Source organism: Stenella coeruleoalba, assembly GCF_951394435.1.
Source record: "Stenella coeruleoalba genome assembly, chromosome: 5".
Lineage (NCBI taxonomy): Eukaryota > Metazoa > Chordata > Mammalia > Artiodactyla > Delphinidae > Stenella > Stenella coeruleoalba.
In genome coordinates this window covers 78,995,288-79,012,925 of record NC_137150.1, presented here as the reverse complement: position 1 = coordinate 79,012,925, position 17,638 = coordinate 78,995,288, and the positions used below count along the sequence as shown (strand labels likewise).

The 17,638-nt window shown below is 35.1% G+C and overlaps 1 protein-coding gene across 4 annotated transcripts in view; it reads right to left on the bottom strand.

Moving 5' to 3' along the window:
• The window catches only part of GSK3B (glycogen synthase kinase 3 beta), a 201,696-nt gene that overhangs the window by 38,048 nt on the left and 146,010 nt on the right, over positions 1-17,638 (bottom strand). For all 4 annotated transcript variants that reach the window (XM_079923165.1, XM_079923167.1, XM_079923164.1 and 1 more), the window contains exon 8: positions 8,498-8,593. In XM_079923165.1, the coding sequence (XP_079779291.1) occupies positions 8,498-8,593 (96 nt within the window). The remainder of the gene's footprint in view (positions 1-8,497; positions 8,594-17,638) is intronic.

Here is a 17,638-nt window from a genome sequence, read left to right as displayed (position 1 = left end):
CAAGTTCCCAATTTGCTAATTTTCTCTATTAATGAATTTCAGTACACAGTATAAACATTTTTTGCTAAATTATTAGTGATGAGAGAAAAGTAATAAATATATTTAATTTATATTACTATAGATTTCAAGCCAGATATTTTCAATTTGTGTGAGCTAAGAAGGATCAGGCCACCGCGGATTATTCTCCATTTTGGATTGACTTCCCTGCTAAGAGATGTTTACTGACATTCTCATTATCTTAGAGGACTCTTCAGGAAATTGACATATCACCTCAGGAGTGCGGGTATAAACTTACTTTTTCTATTGTGGGCTTTGCCCCCTAATACCCTTGCACCCATTACTTAGGAAAAATAATGAACATTCTTTCTTTTTGGAAAAACTCACTGAAAAAAATTCTGTATCTTTGAGCACTACAAATTCAACACAGTTCCATCTGCAAATATGCCCAATTCACCCACCAAAAGCTAAACAAAAATATATACAATGAACAATACAACTAAGGGACAGTCACAGTTATAGGTGACATGCATAGTAATGTACACCAACACCTAGGCACAACGGAGCCAATTATGCAAAAGGGAGGTAGTAGGGTCTATTATGTCTAGGTATTGAGAACAAAAAATGGCAGACCTCACCAGTAGCTGTGAATTCCCTTGGCTATTCTAAGAGAATTTAACATTCTTTTAGGATAGTTTCCAGTGGGGGAATTAAATATTTTGCAAAAATAAATAATCCGCGGATTATTTTTAGTCTGCAGACTAAAATTTAGTACACGGATTAAAATCCGGCCCATCAGGATAAAAATCTCTCATGAACTTAAAACACAACCAGGTGGACAAAAATAGAAAACCAGACTCAAAAAACTGAGAGCACAAAGTAAGACTCAACTGGGCCAACTAATAATTAGTGCGCAGACTAAATATGGCCAGCCAAGAATGTCAGCAAGGCCATGAAGAGCCCAAAACACCCCCTGTAAAAACTAAAACCAAAAATAAATAAATAAAACAAAACAGAACAAAGCAAAAAATAAATAAACAAAAGGAAAGAAAACAAAAGAGAAAGGAAAAACTGAAAAGAATCAAAACACTGACATGAACTTTTAAGTGATTCAAATACTACCTCACCTGTGCAGCAACTCATTTTCTTAAATTGAAACAAACTCTCATCACAAATACTAGTCTACAGAAGAAACTGAGAGAAAAAATTCATTTTTTTCCAAAATAAATTATCTGTGGTACTGAACAAATGCAAATGAGTCCTTAACAGAAGAATTATTCAAAATAAATTTGTATTTGGATAACTCAGAAAGGACAGAGGTAATTTTCTCCTTTACACGTCCTAGAATAGACTTTTGCCATCAAACATCAAATTTCAACCTGGAGCTGTTATGACTGAATCATAAGCCCCTTAAAATTATCATTTATAAATGGTCATATATACCACATCAAGGCCTATGGTTGATTCTCATAGCATCAGCTTTCAACAATTCCACTGTATTAAACAGCCAACCAGAGCAATGTAAGAATGCCTATGAGCAATGATAATTAATCTAAGTAGAATGCAGAACAAGTACTGTGCCTGTTTCAAACAGCTACTCCTCCCAAGTTTTCATTGTGATAAATGTACAATACAGACGACACTGTTCTCTGGTCATACCCAAAATACACAAGCATCCAATGCTAAAAACTGATACACCATGAACATTCCTGAAGAGCAACCCTAATATATAAAATTATTTGCAATTTGTAAGCCTTAAATACAGGACTAAAAGTGAGACAATGCCATGGATTTGTTGACTAGTTAACTATGCTAATTAATCAAGTTAATTAAGAAAAGAACTTAAGTCTACTGAAGTGCTCATGTGCAGTACATAATTCATAAGAAACAAAAACATCCTTTCCTTAGCCACAGCAGAGCCAGCATTCAATACATTTCAGCTGCACTAATTAAAAGGCTTATGGAGATTTCCTGAGCTCTAATACACATAAGGAATATCATATGTGTATTGATATCAGCATTTAACTATGAAATGAAATTTCTCCCTCTAATCTCATTTACTGATAAAATAGTACTATACTATAGAAGTGTGAATTACCAAATGTCCACTTATCCAATTTAATCTTTCATTGTTCATAAAATGGTGACTATAGTCAGCTTGATCTTCCTAAGAATATAATATTTTCTTTTCATCCACACCTCCTTATCTTAAGGGATATTCCCCTAAACTACAGCAATTCCTAACTTAAGCGACACCTAAGCAGATCTAAATCCTCCTTCAAAAGTACCCACCCTCATTCCCCCTAGCCCTTCTATCACCCTTAAAGGAGGCTTCCTTTTCCCCTCCACCACCCATGCTGGAACTCTTCCCTATAATACCTATAGTATGTGAAACAACTTTGAATACCAATAGTACATAATCAAGTATATGGTTATATATATTATTCAATACTTGCTTCAACTGAGTCAGTTATATCATCTCTAAGTTTTTCAAAGAGGAGGACTATATATTTTAGTTCTTTTGCATCCTTTATGGTAGCCAGCACAGCACTGATTACACAGGAGATAAGTGTTTTAAAGAACAAATGATTAAGTCAGAAGCAGATTTTTGCCTTCTTTTTCAATCCACCCTCAACCCTATCCTCTGCTCCCCACAAGTGATCTTGAAACTTATGTCTTAGCATTCTTTCTTTTTTATATTATTCTTCCCACATATGGACTAGCCACACTAGTAGCTGGATTTTAATGTGCAATAGTTTCCAAAGAAATAGCGGTAAAGCCAGTATAAACAGAAAAGTGAGGAGGTCTATTCACATAGGAAAATAGGTGATGTAGGTAGAAAATTCAGTAGAGAACGTAGTATATTTATGAGATAATTGATAATGTACTAGTTGAGGTCAGCATGCAGATGGGGTTGAGTAATAATATACAAATTGATTACCTAAGCAATAGAACAAAACAGACAAGTGGCAGACTTAGGAACCAATAGAAATCCCCAACACAGTTTTATGCTTTCTGGAATACATGTGAGCAAAACAAGGCAGACAGACCAGAAAAGGTAGAGTGGACTTGCAAAAAAAAAAAGTTTGACAGCAATTTTTGTTTTGCGCTAAGACCCTCTGAAGACATTTTTGGTAACATGTGAAACTGTAGTTAGAACAGGTAAGTTTACCAAGTGAAAAATCTTGTACTCAAAGGCTCAGGGAATAAAAACCAACATTATGAAGAAAAGTCTTTAAAAAAATATTATAGTGGGGCTTTTTGGTTTAGCTTTAAGCATAGAGAATAATACATATAATAAGCAGTTCATCTGGTCTGAGTCCTTGATGGCTGAAATGACCTCAATTTTCTGCTTACTCTATTAGCTAGCTGGAAACACTAGTATTCATTCATTTCACAGCATGTGGACTGTGTTCTAAGAAATCAAGTATGTAAGGATTGATTTTTGTAGATAAGGCTTTCTAGGATACTTAACCAATGATCCAAGGTCCTCACATACCCTAAAGACAATCAAGTATTAAGTAAACTTAATACTTAATATTAAGTTTTGGCATACATACTCATGTATGCCAAAAACTCAGCAACAAACATTTTGAGGGAATATTCATTTTATTACTACCATTACAAAAGAGAAATTAGAAACTGCTACAATACATATGGTATGAATTGACAGCTACTACAGGAGTTATGTGGTGGGAATAATCATGTAGAATTTGGATAATTAGAAAATGTTTCACGGGAGAAGTGAGATTTGAGGTCTTAACAGAAGGTCAAGACTTGGTAAGCAGAGAAAAAAAGAGTGTTCACTAGGAAGCGGTAGAAACGAATGTGGCTTCTCTGGGGGATCATTAGGAGAACAGTTTGATTAGACCAAAAAAATTCAGCATGACTGCATGATCCCTTCAAAGTGAGGACAACACTGTCATATGTAGCTAACATATTAAACAGCAATAGGTCAACAGAAAGAGACCAAGGCCCTTGGGATTCTAATCTACTTCCTTCTACTAACCAGATACATCATTTATGAATTTCATTACTCTGAAAGAATATACAGATATCTGTGTTATCTAACTGACCTCACAGGATTACTTATTACTGGGATAAAGGGGAATACTTGTTTTAACTTTAAACAAAACGTTACTCAAAATTGGGAAGAAATTTATATAACTATTACAATGTAACCTTATCAGAAACCCTTAATCTACCTCAACTAAACACTAAGCTTTTAAATTCATTGTTTAACTGTATGCATTTAAGGGTGAAGGAGTTGGAGCACTTGGGAAAGACTGGGTTTAATGGACTAGATGCCTCAGAAAAAGTTAAGAGCAGGACAAAGAACTAAATCTCTTGTTTTTCTGGAAAGAAAAAGCAGAAATGATTAGGAGCAGAGTGACTGGATAATCTGTCACCCAAACTAGGACAGTGAAGAGTGTGAAGGAACGTGGCATTAATAATTTCACTGGACAAGCATAAATTGGGACACATGATCACTCTTGTCTTTATGTGTATAGTATGTCAAATTTTCCTAAAGGCAATGAGGAATCAGAAAAATTTTAAATAGAAGTGACAGTATCACATGTGCTTTTAAGAAAGCTGACTTTGACAGCAATGAGGATGTGAAAGATATGAAGGAGGGAACTTAGGATGTAGGAGGTTGTTTTAACAATTCTATGATACGATGATGGGCTAAACTAAAGTCAGGGCAGTGGAGATAGAGAGGACAAATCACAGAACTACACTGGAGGTACAATCTTTACATTTACTCTGAACTAAAATGAAATAATCCTTTATATGCATACTTTGTTTTCAAAAGAATTTGGAGAAAAGACACAACAGCTAATTGCTATCTTACCAAAACAAAACAAAACAAAAAAGACAAAAACAAAAAAAATTTTAAGCACAAGGAATGGGAGAAGTGCTTAAACTAGATCATTACTTCATACCTAAAAGAACTGTCATTTGACCAAATCTCCATGTACCAAATGCAGAATATTTCAGCTTCTTCTCTTCTTCCAACCAATCACCATCTCTGTTTAATTCTCAATTTATTTTTTTTCAATTTACTTTTATTATCACTTCCTTTTGCTTCCCATCTGGCTTTTATTCTTTTAAGTATACACCATACACCAGTGGGGAGGTATTTATCCTCCCCACCCTCACTCTCAATATTGGTCCCTGTTTCAAAACATTAGAACATATTTCCTTTCCAACTTAAGCCTCAAATGCTTATCCAATGAATTAGGTTGTTATGGCTATTAAGTAATAGTCAAGGCCATCTTATTGGATTTCTAAATTCTCAAGATTCCTGCTATATATCACACTAGGATTATTTCATTGTTTTGTTCTTCTGTTTGTTATCTTTCTTACACATCTTAATACCTTCACCTCAATGTTTCCATGGTAGACATTTTCTCCCTTGATCTTTTTGTCTGCCTACATTTTTTGAGAACAAGAGCTCCCAGATCTGGGGATATAGTTGTACTACACTGCCACATAGGAAAGGAGGGTTTACATGCTCACAGCTTCAGGAAATGGGGCTAAAGTGGGTTTTAACAGAAGACCTCAATAAAGGCAAAGCAGGTTTTGTTTCCAGACTCCCGTTTACCTGCCCTCCAAAGGCAAAAAGCTCTTCTCTTTAGCGAACATTTTGTATGTTTTAAAATAATAACTCCATTGACTGCCTAGCATAGGAAAGCATTTCTCAAGTTGGTGTTCACTATCACAAGGCAGGGGAGAGGGGACTGAGTTCCCTCTAGAAATTTAAAATTTTTTATTATTATGTTGATAATAATCTACTTTTTTTTTTTTTTTTTTTTGTGGTACGTGGGTCCTCTCACTGTTGTGGCCTCTCCCGTTGCGGAGCACAGGCTCCGGATGCGCAGGCTCAGTGGCCATGGCTCACAGGCCCAGCTGCTCCGCGGCATGTGGGATCTTCCCAGACCGGGCCACGAACCCGTGTCCCATGCATTGGCAGGCGGACTCTCAACCACTGCGCAACCAGGGAAGCCCCAATTATAATCTACTTTTAAAAATCAATATATTCTGGATCACCTGAATGACAGAGTAGTGCCATGGAATTTCTATGTCTGAATTTGGTTTTGTGTTTACACCCACAATAACAGCAACCTAATGGTGTGCACTATTAAGAAATTAATATATGTGTACTATTACATAATAAATGCATTTGTACCAAGTGAGAACCCAATTATGTTACATATATGAATGAAGAGTTCACAAGAGTTTGAAGAGACAAAATAGGTAGGAGAATTGAGTTATTATTCTACACATGGTACAGGAATGGAAGCCTAAATAAAACAAACAAGTAAAAGGGCTTTGTATAGATTATTCAGGTTTGAAAAGCATTAGTGTAAGATATAGAAACATCAGGAATCCACAAAGGCAAAAGAAGATGTAAAGCATGCAAATTCACCACAAATCTTCAATTGCCTGCATGGTAATTATAATAAATCATTCCCCACATACCATCCCGGCTAATACTTGAAGAGATATAATCCAGGGGAAAAAAATGCAGAATATGACACACACTAATACTGGTGTCAGTCTTGACTAAAAAAAAAAAAATTGAGGACAAGGACTACTAAATAAGATCTCATGACCTCGTTTCAACATTATATTGGTCAGAAACTCTATACATGTGATGAATACTAAGATTAGATTCAACCAAAAAGAATTTTACTTTTCTTTCTTCCTAAAAATAACATGCTTATTAAATAAAATATGGAAATATAGAAATGCAGAACAAAGAAAATAAAATCACCTACACTCTTCTTACCCTAACTACTAATTGCTTTTTGTTTCTCTTTAACATGGTTGAAATCACTTGTTACAAACACTTTAACTTGGAGTAACTTTGCTGGATTCAAACTGTAACTCAGCTTCTAAATCCAAACAGGCCACCTAGGATTCTCTGAGTTTAGAATAAGTGAGAGACACTAAATATCTTCTGAACCAGATTCAAAATAAACTTGAAGTACAAAGACCAAAGAATGATTTACCTCAGAATATTTAGTGTTTATTGTAAACTTAAAAAGAGGGTGGGGGAGAGGGCAACATCTTAGTGAAAGCTACAACCTATAGCTCTGGCACTAAAATATTACTGAGGTCTTTGATTCTAAATAATAAATAATTAGTAATAAGAGGATTTTCTGAAGTGAAGAGAGGTGAAGAGAAGTGAAGAGAAGTGAAGATAGTGATTAACTCGAAGGAAAGTAACTTGAATCATAATACAACTTATAGAAAGAGACCTACTTTTAATCTAAAATTGTAAATTATTTTACCTAGCCCTAAATTACTTCACCTCTTATTATAAAAGATCTATAACCAATTAAATGAACATGATCAAAACATGTTATATATATAAATTTTTAAATATACAAAGTCTCTGCTTGAAATACATATTAAAAAGCTGAAAACTTCCAACCCACAAAATATATAATGAAATGTAAGTAAATTGGGAAGGGCGATGCATGCATAGCACGTAACTAGAAGTTTAAAAGACCAGGCATTAAACACACACACACACACACACACACACACACACACACACACACACACACACACACACACACACACACACACACACACACACACACGAGAAGCAGCTTAATCCTGGCTTTGTCACAGCCACCTATGGAATCTTTGATAAGTCATTTGACATGTTTAGCCAGAGTTTCAGAATCTATAAAATGAGAGATTCACTCTAGCTATAAACCCTGTTGAGATTTTTTTCTTTTCCCTCTGCATACAATCTCACAAATCAAACTGACATGAAAACAACTTCGTAATAAAATCTCTCTAGAATCATCTCAATTAAGTATCAAAGCAAAAAATAAAGTCTTCTCATAAATTAGTACTTATGGCTCTTAGAATTGGCTCCGTCTAAATGTTGCGGTTAGGCTTTTCCAATGGCTAGTGACACGCTGTTGACATATTAATTGCTTTCAATGTATACTACTAGTATGATCAAATCTTCATTTTATTCCTGCTCCCAAAACACCAATAGGAAAGTAAACAAAAGAACACAAAATATCATCTATAATATGGTCTATATATTAACAGTTAAAAAAATAAAAATATATAAAATGTATATTTTCATATGCTATATGATACTGAACTAATAATAAACACTTCTAACTATGTAAAGAAATTACTTCTGAATTTTAAGTAGTCAAAATTTATATATAAGATCCTGCTCCTAATGAAATTCTTTATTTGAATGCTATGTATATGTATTGTCCTGATCCTACAAACAAAAACCCAGGCTGAAAACTTTCTATAGGAAGTCAGTGGGGATGAAACTATATGGTCAATGAAACACTGAAGTACAGCTATCTAATTATCTTTACGTGCAGAAGTGCTATTGTACTTTGTACTCTGGCAGCCATCTAGTCTCGAAATAGTTTACTTTAAGAACAAAGAGAAATCCAACTTCTAGTTAACTACTGGTTAATGTGCTTTTTAAAAAACTCTTTTGACTCACCTTAGTCCAAGGATGTGCCTTAATTTGAGGGAATTTGAATTCTGTGTAGTTTGGGTTCATTTCTCTAATTTGCTCCCTTGTTGGTGTCCCCAGGACCTAGATAAAGAAAGCAAGTTATTGCCGTATTTTTCTATGTACTTACAAATATAGTCTTTATGTCTTAATGTACTGGTTTTACTGGAAAAAGGAATCCCAAAGTTATAAAATACACAGCTCATTAAATAGAGCAGACTTTATAAAAAGACTTTAATTTCTAACTGACTACAGAACCCATGCTAGACTACCGTATACGGACATTTATGATAATAGTAATGTTAAATCAGGCTTGTAAAAGAAAGATCACTCAAAAATATTCAAGTAAAAATCCTTGTTCTGTCTAGAAAAACAATCTATTGCAATGATGGCATCTGAAATGAGAGTATCTTTTATTCATTAAGTAAGCCAAAGGTTTTATTATTAATAAACTGTTGATATTTAGGAGGATCTTAGTCAAACATGGTCATCAATAATTCCATTCAATCACTGAATATTAAGTGAGTGTCTCTGTGTACTAGGAACTACACTATGGTATATGAAGGATACAAAGAACAAGAGATTTCCTGCTATGATAAACTTACTTATTCGTGTGTGGAAAAAAGTATAACTATAATACAAGATGAAAATATATCAAGTACTTCATTGCCTCCAGAGCTGTATTAGGCACCAGACAAAGGAAAGTATATGGACCTGAGTGCACAAAGTAGATGATGGGAAGAAACACTAAATACTAAAATGAGCACTTTGAAGAAAGATGACATTTATTGCCCATCTTTATAACTCTAGGGCCTGATATAAAACAAGTTTGTTAAAATAAAATGTTAAGCCATTTACAATTCAAGGATAGTTGTGCAGGAGGAGTAGAATGTAATGATAAGTACTTGATTTGTGGCGAATAATCACGGCAAAGTAAGAATTTCAGGATTTTGTTTCTACTTCTGTAGACTTCATTAAAACTTGCAGAACTTAATCAAAATTTTAAAAGTTTTATTCTTCAAAAGACACTCTTAAGAAAACAAAAGGTAAGCTAGACTGAGAGAAAACATTTGCAAAACATATTTCAAAGGACTTGTATCTCGAATATACAAGGACTCTTATAATTCAAAAACAGAAAGACAACACAATAAAAATGGGCAAAAGATATGACCAGATACTTCACAGAAGACACAGAGATGGCAAATAAGCACATTAAACGACGCTCAATATCACTGATCATTAGGGAAATGCTAATTAAAACTACAAGATACTACCTACTAAGGCGGCTAAAATTAAAAGGACTACGTATACAAAGTCTTGTTGAGAATGTAGAGCAAGTGAAACTCTCATCCAGTGCTGGTGGAATTGTAAAAAAGTTATACTCATCATTCCCTCTCCTAGGTAGTTACCCAAGATAATTAAAAGCATATGTCCATACAAAGACTTGTACACTAATGTGCATAGCAGCTTTCTTGCCACTGCCAGAAAGTGGATATAACTCAAATGTCCACAACATGGTGAATGAACAAATAGTGGTATATTAATACAATGCAATACTACTCAGTAATAATAATAAGAATAAAAACATGGATGAATAATTACACTGAGCAAAAGCAGATGAAAAAAGTACCTACTGTATAATTTAATTCATATGGAATTCTAGAACATTTTCTGCCTACAGTGACAGAAAGAAGATCCATGGTTATGAGGAGCTGGAGGCAAATATTACAAAGAGGTACTAGGACATTTTTAGAGGTGACAAATATTTATAAACTTCCTTTCCTTCTTGTAGTAGAATTCCAGCTTTACAGAGAGAAGCAAGGTGTATTGAAAAGGGAAATCTCTGATCTTTGTAGTTGTAACTATCAGATATTTAAAAGTCAGGAGCTATCCATACTTAAAATATGAAAAATAAAAGTTTTTATTTTTAAATAATAAAGCAAGCACTTATATTCTAAATTAGACCCTTGATGAAGGGTGTACATGTATAACATGTACTGGGAAAAAGGGAAAAGAGTGAAAAAGAAGGGAGAGTGAACTTATCGATAATTCTACTTCCTAAATGCAACTCCACTGGATTTTTTTAAGTTCTAAAGAAAAACAACAGCAATGACTTGAAAAAACATGAGTATTTAAAATGCATACCTCCAGGGACTCCCCTTGTGGTCCAGTGGTAAAGAATCCACCTCCCAATGGAGGGGATGCAGGTTCGATCCCTGGTCAGGGAACTAGGATCCCACATGCCACGGGGCAACTAAGCCCACGTGCCACAAACTACTGCAGAGCTCACGTACTCTGGAGCCCAAGTGCCACAACTAGAGAGAAGCCCACGTGCCACAACAAAAGATCCCACATGCCACAACGAAGATCCCGTGTGCCACAACTAAGACCCAATGCAGTCAAATAAATAAATAATTTTAAAAAAATGAAATGCATACCTTTAATGATTTTACAACCCACTAATTCCACTTTAAGGCATATACTCTAACCTAGAGAATCTCTTTATATATATATACACATATATATATAGTCTGTAATATATACATATGTAGTCTGTAAGATATATATGTAATCTGTAATAATATAATATTGCAGGCAAAAACAAAAATCCAAAAGTAGAATAAATAAATTGTGGTATAGTCATACGATGATATACTAACTAGCAATGACAATAAATGAACTAGAGCTACACATACCTCATGGATGAATCTCATGCAGTGGTGAGTTTTCACTCAATAATGAATACATATAGTGTAACTGCCTTATATAAAGTTTAAAAACAGGTAACACTAAACTATATTTTAGTTTACATAGTAAAACTAAATCAAAAGCATGGGAATATTCATTAGAAAAATCAAGTATAGATTATTTAGCTTACTAGAAAGGATGTAGGAGGAGGGACTGTGAGTGGGATGGGCATTAAGTAGTTCTTCTAATTCTAATTCTTAATATGAGTGGTACTTACATGGATATCCACTTTATTATTATGCTTTAAACTTAATATATTTTTGCATTATGATACATTTCACAATAAACAAAATGACACTTAAGAAATGCCCACTGTCAAATCAGTGAGTATTTTTTGCGCAGTCTCCCTGTATTTATTCAATACTTTGTTAACACAAGGCACGGTCCTAACTCCCTACAAGCTGGTAAGAATGCCAAAAGAAATGAGCGTTGTATGCTACCCACTAGTAAATACATTTTTTTACTGTATGAACACAGATCACATGAACTTACCAGCCATTTGGCTGACTGTCCCATATTTACACACTGTATAATTAAAAGGCAGGATGCTCCTTGAAGTTTCAATTCTTATGTTTTTTATTATAGCCTATGAATATTCCCAGGGGAAATCTGTGAAATATACACTAAAACAGCTGAGAAACTTATGACATGTACAAAAGGTTTGCTTAACATACAAATTTTAATAATTTACTTTATGTGAAAGCAAGAAGATATACTATATGTGTGCATATGTATAGTCACTCTCATATTCTCCCTAAATCCACTAGTCCAGGGATTAGTGTCTCACAGCCACTTAGATCTAAACATTTATCCAAAATTTTATACATGAAAAATTTCAAACATGAGAAAGTTGCACCTTTTCTTAAACAGTGAAAATGCCCTCGTCTATACCATCTCGATTCTATGATTAATATTTTACTATATTTGTTTCATCACATTTCCACCCCTCAATCCATATATCGATCCACCTTATTTTTTGATACATTTGAAAGTCAGTTGCAGACACCAGTACATGTCAGCATACATATAATTAACTAAGGTTCAATATTTCTGGCATTTTCATCTAAGCATTTTTTACATACCTAGAATTCTCCTTCGATATGCACCAGGTGCATGGATGTGGGAAAAAATCTTTTATCACAATGGGAAATAACCTGCTTTGATGAATAGTTATGATATAAAAAAGATTCTTAATTACACTTTTGATTAGTGGTCAGTTTAACTGTGTTCTTTACCTTCAAAATGTGGATATTTGTGACTTTTAAGAAACTTAATTACTAACTAGTAAATGCAATCATTGACATATTCACTATCAATTATTTAAAAGCAATTAAGCAAATGAACTAGCATGTTACCACAAAGTGGCAACAGAGATCTCCTTACTCCTTTGTTACTGCCACATGACCTTGAATCACTAAGGCCATTAGATGGGGAAAGCGAAATTCCAATGTCACAGTCTGTTCTACGTTTAATTTCTCTTGCCAAATATTCAACTACTATAATAATTTTTCTATTCTTTTTCTTCTCACTTTTAAATCTTGAAAGCATATTCTCCCCAGGCTGGCTAACAGAGATGAAAAGTAGATGGGAGATCCACTAGTCCAGGGATTAGCAAACTTTTTTTAAAGGGCCAGAGAGTAAATACCTTAGGCTTTGTGGGCCATACAGCCTCTGTCACTAGTCAGCTCTACTACTGTAGCACAAAGCAGCCATAAATAAATAGGCAGCAGACTTAATTTGGTCCCTGGGCCCTAGTTGCTGACCTCTAATCTAGTCTAAACATTTTTAGAGATGAGAAAAACTGAAGCCCAGAAAGAACAACTTTTCAGAGGTCAGAACTAATCAGAAGCAGAGCTAGAACATAATTTAAATCTTGGGACTTCCCTGGTGGTCCAGTGGTTAAGACTCCATATTCCCAATGCAGGGTTCAATCCCTGGTCAGGGAACTAGATCCCTCATGCCGCAACTAAAGATCCTGTGTGCCGCAAATAAGACCTGGCGCAGCCAAATAAATAAATAAATATTAAACAAACAAACAAACATAAGAAAGACAAATCTTAAAAAAAAATATTTAAATCTCATCAGTGGCAAACCAATTTTAGGAGATGGTATGAAAGATTCTGTTTATTGACTTGGTTGGAGGACAAACTATTTCAGCTTTTAATGTTGGTAGTTGTGAAAAATTTTGATGCTATTAAGCATGAAGGAATAGAGCTGGAGGAGAAAACAGTATTTAAGATATTCAAGAAGAACCTGGAGGAGTTCTCCACCAAGTGGTGGATATAAGTATATCATTTAGAAGTGAGCTTGAGGATGGAAAAACAGCTTTGGTAGTACCTGATGCACAGACGCTAGGTGGTTGTGAGAGTAAGAGGCAAAGCAGGTTGAAGAAGAAGAGTGCTAAAGATGGGGACTCAAAAGACACAAATATATGGAAAAAGGGAAATTTAAAAAGGTTGAGACAGAAGCCTAAGAGATTGGAACAGGTCCTACAGACGATGATACCATGGAGGACAAGGAAAGTGAACATTTATTTAAAGGACTGAGAGGTGGGTATCTGACAAAACGAGCCCAGGTAAAACAAAGCCCAAAAGGTGTTCACTGATGCTGGCCATGAAGACTTCCTTTCTGACCTTGGTGAGGTTAGTCGTGAGAAGAGCAAGCAGACTATAATCTGAAATGAGCAAGTAAAGACAGCATACATAAGTTCTCCTTTTAAAAGGTACATCAGTGGGGCTTCCCTGGTGGCGCAGTGGTTGAGAGTCCGCCTGCCAATGTAGGGGACGCGGGTTCGTGCCCCGGTCCGGGAAGATCCCACATGCCGCGGAGCGGCTGCGCCTGTGAGCCATGACCGCTGAGCCTGCGCGTCCGGAGCCTGTGCTCCGCAACGGGAGAGGCCACAGCGGTGAGAGGCCCGCGTACCGCAAAAAAAAAAAAAAAAAAAAAAAAAAAAAAAAAATAAAAGGTACATCAGTGAGGGAAGTGGGAGAACAAAAAGAAGAAATGTTTACCGAGTAACCAGTATTAAGAGCTCTGTGCTAGGTATATTAATTTTCTTTTCTCGTTTAAACTTTACAGATACTCTATTACCCCATTTCACACTTAAGAGAAACCTACGGTTCACTGAGGTAAACAGACTTCTCAGAGTTACAGTCTGCCAATAGTAAATATGGGATTCAATGCACGTGTAGTTGACTCCCTAAAATGGTCTACCTAATATTAAGGGCAGGAACAAGAAAAGGTTTCTGAAAAATAATTTAAAGGGACTTCCCTGTGGCACAGTGGTTAAGAATCCGCCTGCCAATGCAGGGGACATGGGTTGGATCCCTGGTCCGGGAAGATCCCACGTGCCGTGGAGCAACTAAGCCCAAGCGTCACAACTACTGAGCCTGTGCTCTAGAGCCCACAGGCCACAACTACTGAAGTCCGCGTGCCTAGAGCCCGTGCTCCACAACAAGAGAAGCCACCACGATGAAAAGCACTCCCATCGCAACAAAGAGTAGCCCCTGCTCGCCGTAACTAGAGAAAGCCCACGTGCAGCAACAAAGACCCAACACAGCCAAAATTAAATAAATAAATTTATTTTAAAAGTAATAATAATTTTAAAAAATCACTTTCTTAAACTCCATTGGTTATACTATAATATAAAACCTGAATTCTTTGGAGTCATGTGGAATATATTTAGATTTTATAAGATCACAAGGCTATAGTTAAAAGTTAAACAAAAAAGTTGGACTTTTCTTGACAACTTAAAAAAAAACATGATTTAAATAAAATCTACCTATATCATGGTAAAATCTAACTATATCAATTTAATAAAAGGAATATCTTGAACTGTTTATGGATTATAGATCTTAGGCAACAGAAGAATAATATGAATAAATACAGGCATCTATTTGGCTAAACAAGATCAAAAAGTGTAACAAATCTCAAACTTATTTTATAAAGTTTTGTAAAAATTCTTTTAATAATTGAGCAATCTTGATAAGTCACTTTCAGGCTCCTTTAGCTGTAGATTTTCACTATAAATCCCATGCTTACTCATGCTTAAGCATATCTGCAATACCAAACATATAAGTTTAGTACCTTGTATGTAAGTGATTGTTTCACACATGTAGAATTTAGATTGGAATGTTAAATGATGGGCAAGTCCCATGGATTATAAGTGATTCTATTGCTCAGAATTTTTAATCTCAAGGCCTAAGTTACAGAAACCATTGTTATGGAATTGCTTTGGGTATAAATATTGTGCACACCTAGCAGGGAGCCATAACTACCTTAAGGTGGTCTAATGTAAACTAAAAGCCTTATATAACATAGTACAATTCTGCATAACCTGGCATCAGTATAGTTCAATAAATTTGGAATGTCATGCAAAGGCTTGCATTATTTAAAAAAAAAATTATCATGGACTTCTCCTTCTAGTCATTATTAAGTAACTGATACTAGAATTGCTATCTAGAGTAAATAACTAGAAAACTAACTCTAAAAAAGTTTAGTTTTTTGGGCTTCCCTGGTGGTGCAGTGGTTGAGAGTCTGCCTGCCGATGCAGGGGACACGGGTTCGTGCCCCGGTCCAGGAAAATCCCACATGCCGCAGAGTGGCTGGGCCCGTGAGCCATGGCCACTGAGCCTGCGCGTCCGGAGCCTGTGCTCTGCAATGGGAGAGGCCACAACGGTGAGAGGCCCGCGTAACGCAAAAACAAACAAACAAACAAACAACAAAAAAAAAGACAAAATACTCTTTAAAGAAAAAGGTAAATATGATCCAAAAAGAAGAGGGGGGGGAAAAACTGGTCAACAGGTACAGATCCAAAAATGACAGAGATGACACAATTGACAAATAAGGACTATAAGACAGCTATTATAATGAGGAGACACATGGAGGATTAAAAACAAACACACAGTAATTGTACAGTTGAAAAGTATGACACGTGAAATGAAAACTTCCCTGGAGGTCTAACACCACAGAAGACAATCAGAGAACTTTAAAAAACAAAAGAAAAACAAAAAATAGAAACTACCAAAGCTGAAGCATGGAGGTAAAATGGCTAGAAAAACACATGTACGTGTGTTTGGAGTCTGAGTAGGGTAATGGGGGGAAAGATGTAGAAAAACTATTTGAAGAAATAGTGGCCAACATTTTTCCAAATTTGATGAAAATCTCAGTGAAACCTAGGCAGTTTAAATAAAGAAAATAACATAACAAGTCACAATCAACTAATAAAAGCCACTGATAAAGGGAAAATCTTTCCCAAAACAAAGGGACACATTTTATACGGCCAACAATAAGAATGACAGCTGACTTAGCAGAAACAATGCAAGCCAGAAGAAAATAGAGATCTTTCTAAAAAAAGAAAAAAGAAACTGGAAACCAAGAAATTCTATACCCAGTGAAAATATCCTTCAAAAGACATTATTAGGCAAACAAAAGCTAAGACAGTTTGTCACCAGGAGATTTTCACTAAAAGAAAATACTTCAGGATGACAGAAAAGGATTCCAAATGGACATTCCTCTCTATACAAAGGAATAAAGACCACCAAAACTGGTAAATATGGGCTATAGGTATGACATTTCCCCTTTGCTTTTAAATTGCTTTAGAAGAAAACTGTTTAAAGCAAAATAATAAAGTATTGTAGGAGTAAAAAATGTCTGACAACAAGAGCACGAAGGACAGGAAGGGAAAATGGAAATACTTTGTTGTAAGGTTCTTACTTTATATGCAAAGTGGTAAATTATTATTTGTAGTCTGTGACAGAGTAGGATGCCTATTTTCAATCTTAGAACAAACTCTAAAAAAATGCAACATGGTGATATAGCTTAAAAAGTCAATAAGGAAAATAAACAACACTCATTATAAGCCACAAGGTAGCAGTAAAAAAGAAGAGAGAGAGAAGGAACAACAAAAAGAAAACAAATATCAAGGTGGAATACTTAAACCCAAGCATATTAATAATTGCATTGAATGTAAATGGTCTAAACACTCCAATTAAAGGCAGAAATTATCAGACAATTTAAAAAAGAAGACCTAAGTATATACTGTCTGTAAGAAATGAACTTTAAATATAAAGACACATATATTAAAAGTAAAAGGATGCAAAAAGATATACCATGCAAACACTAATCATAAGAAGGATGGAGTGCAAAAAGATATACCATGCAAACACTAATCATAAGAAGGATGGAGTGCTTATTACATTAATATCAGAAAACTGTAGACTTCAGGACAAGGAAATGAAACAAAAACAAAGAGGGACATTTCCTAATGATAAAAGCAATTTTAAGACTAAACTTAAAATTATTATGAATACCATATGTTGGTAAGAATGTAAACCGCTGGAACTCTCATACACTGCTGGTGGGAGTGAAAAATAGTGAAAC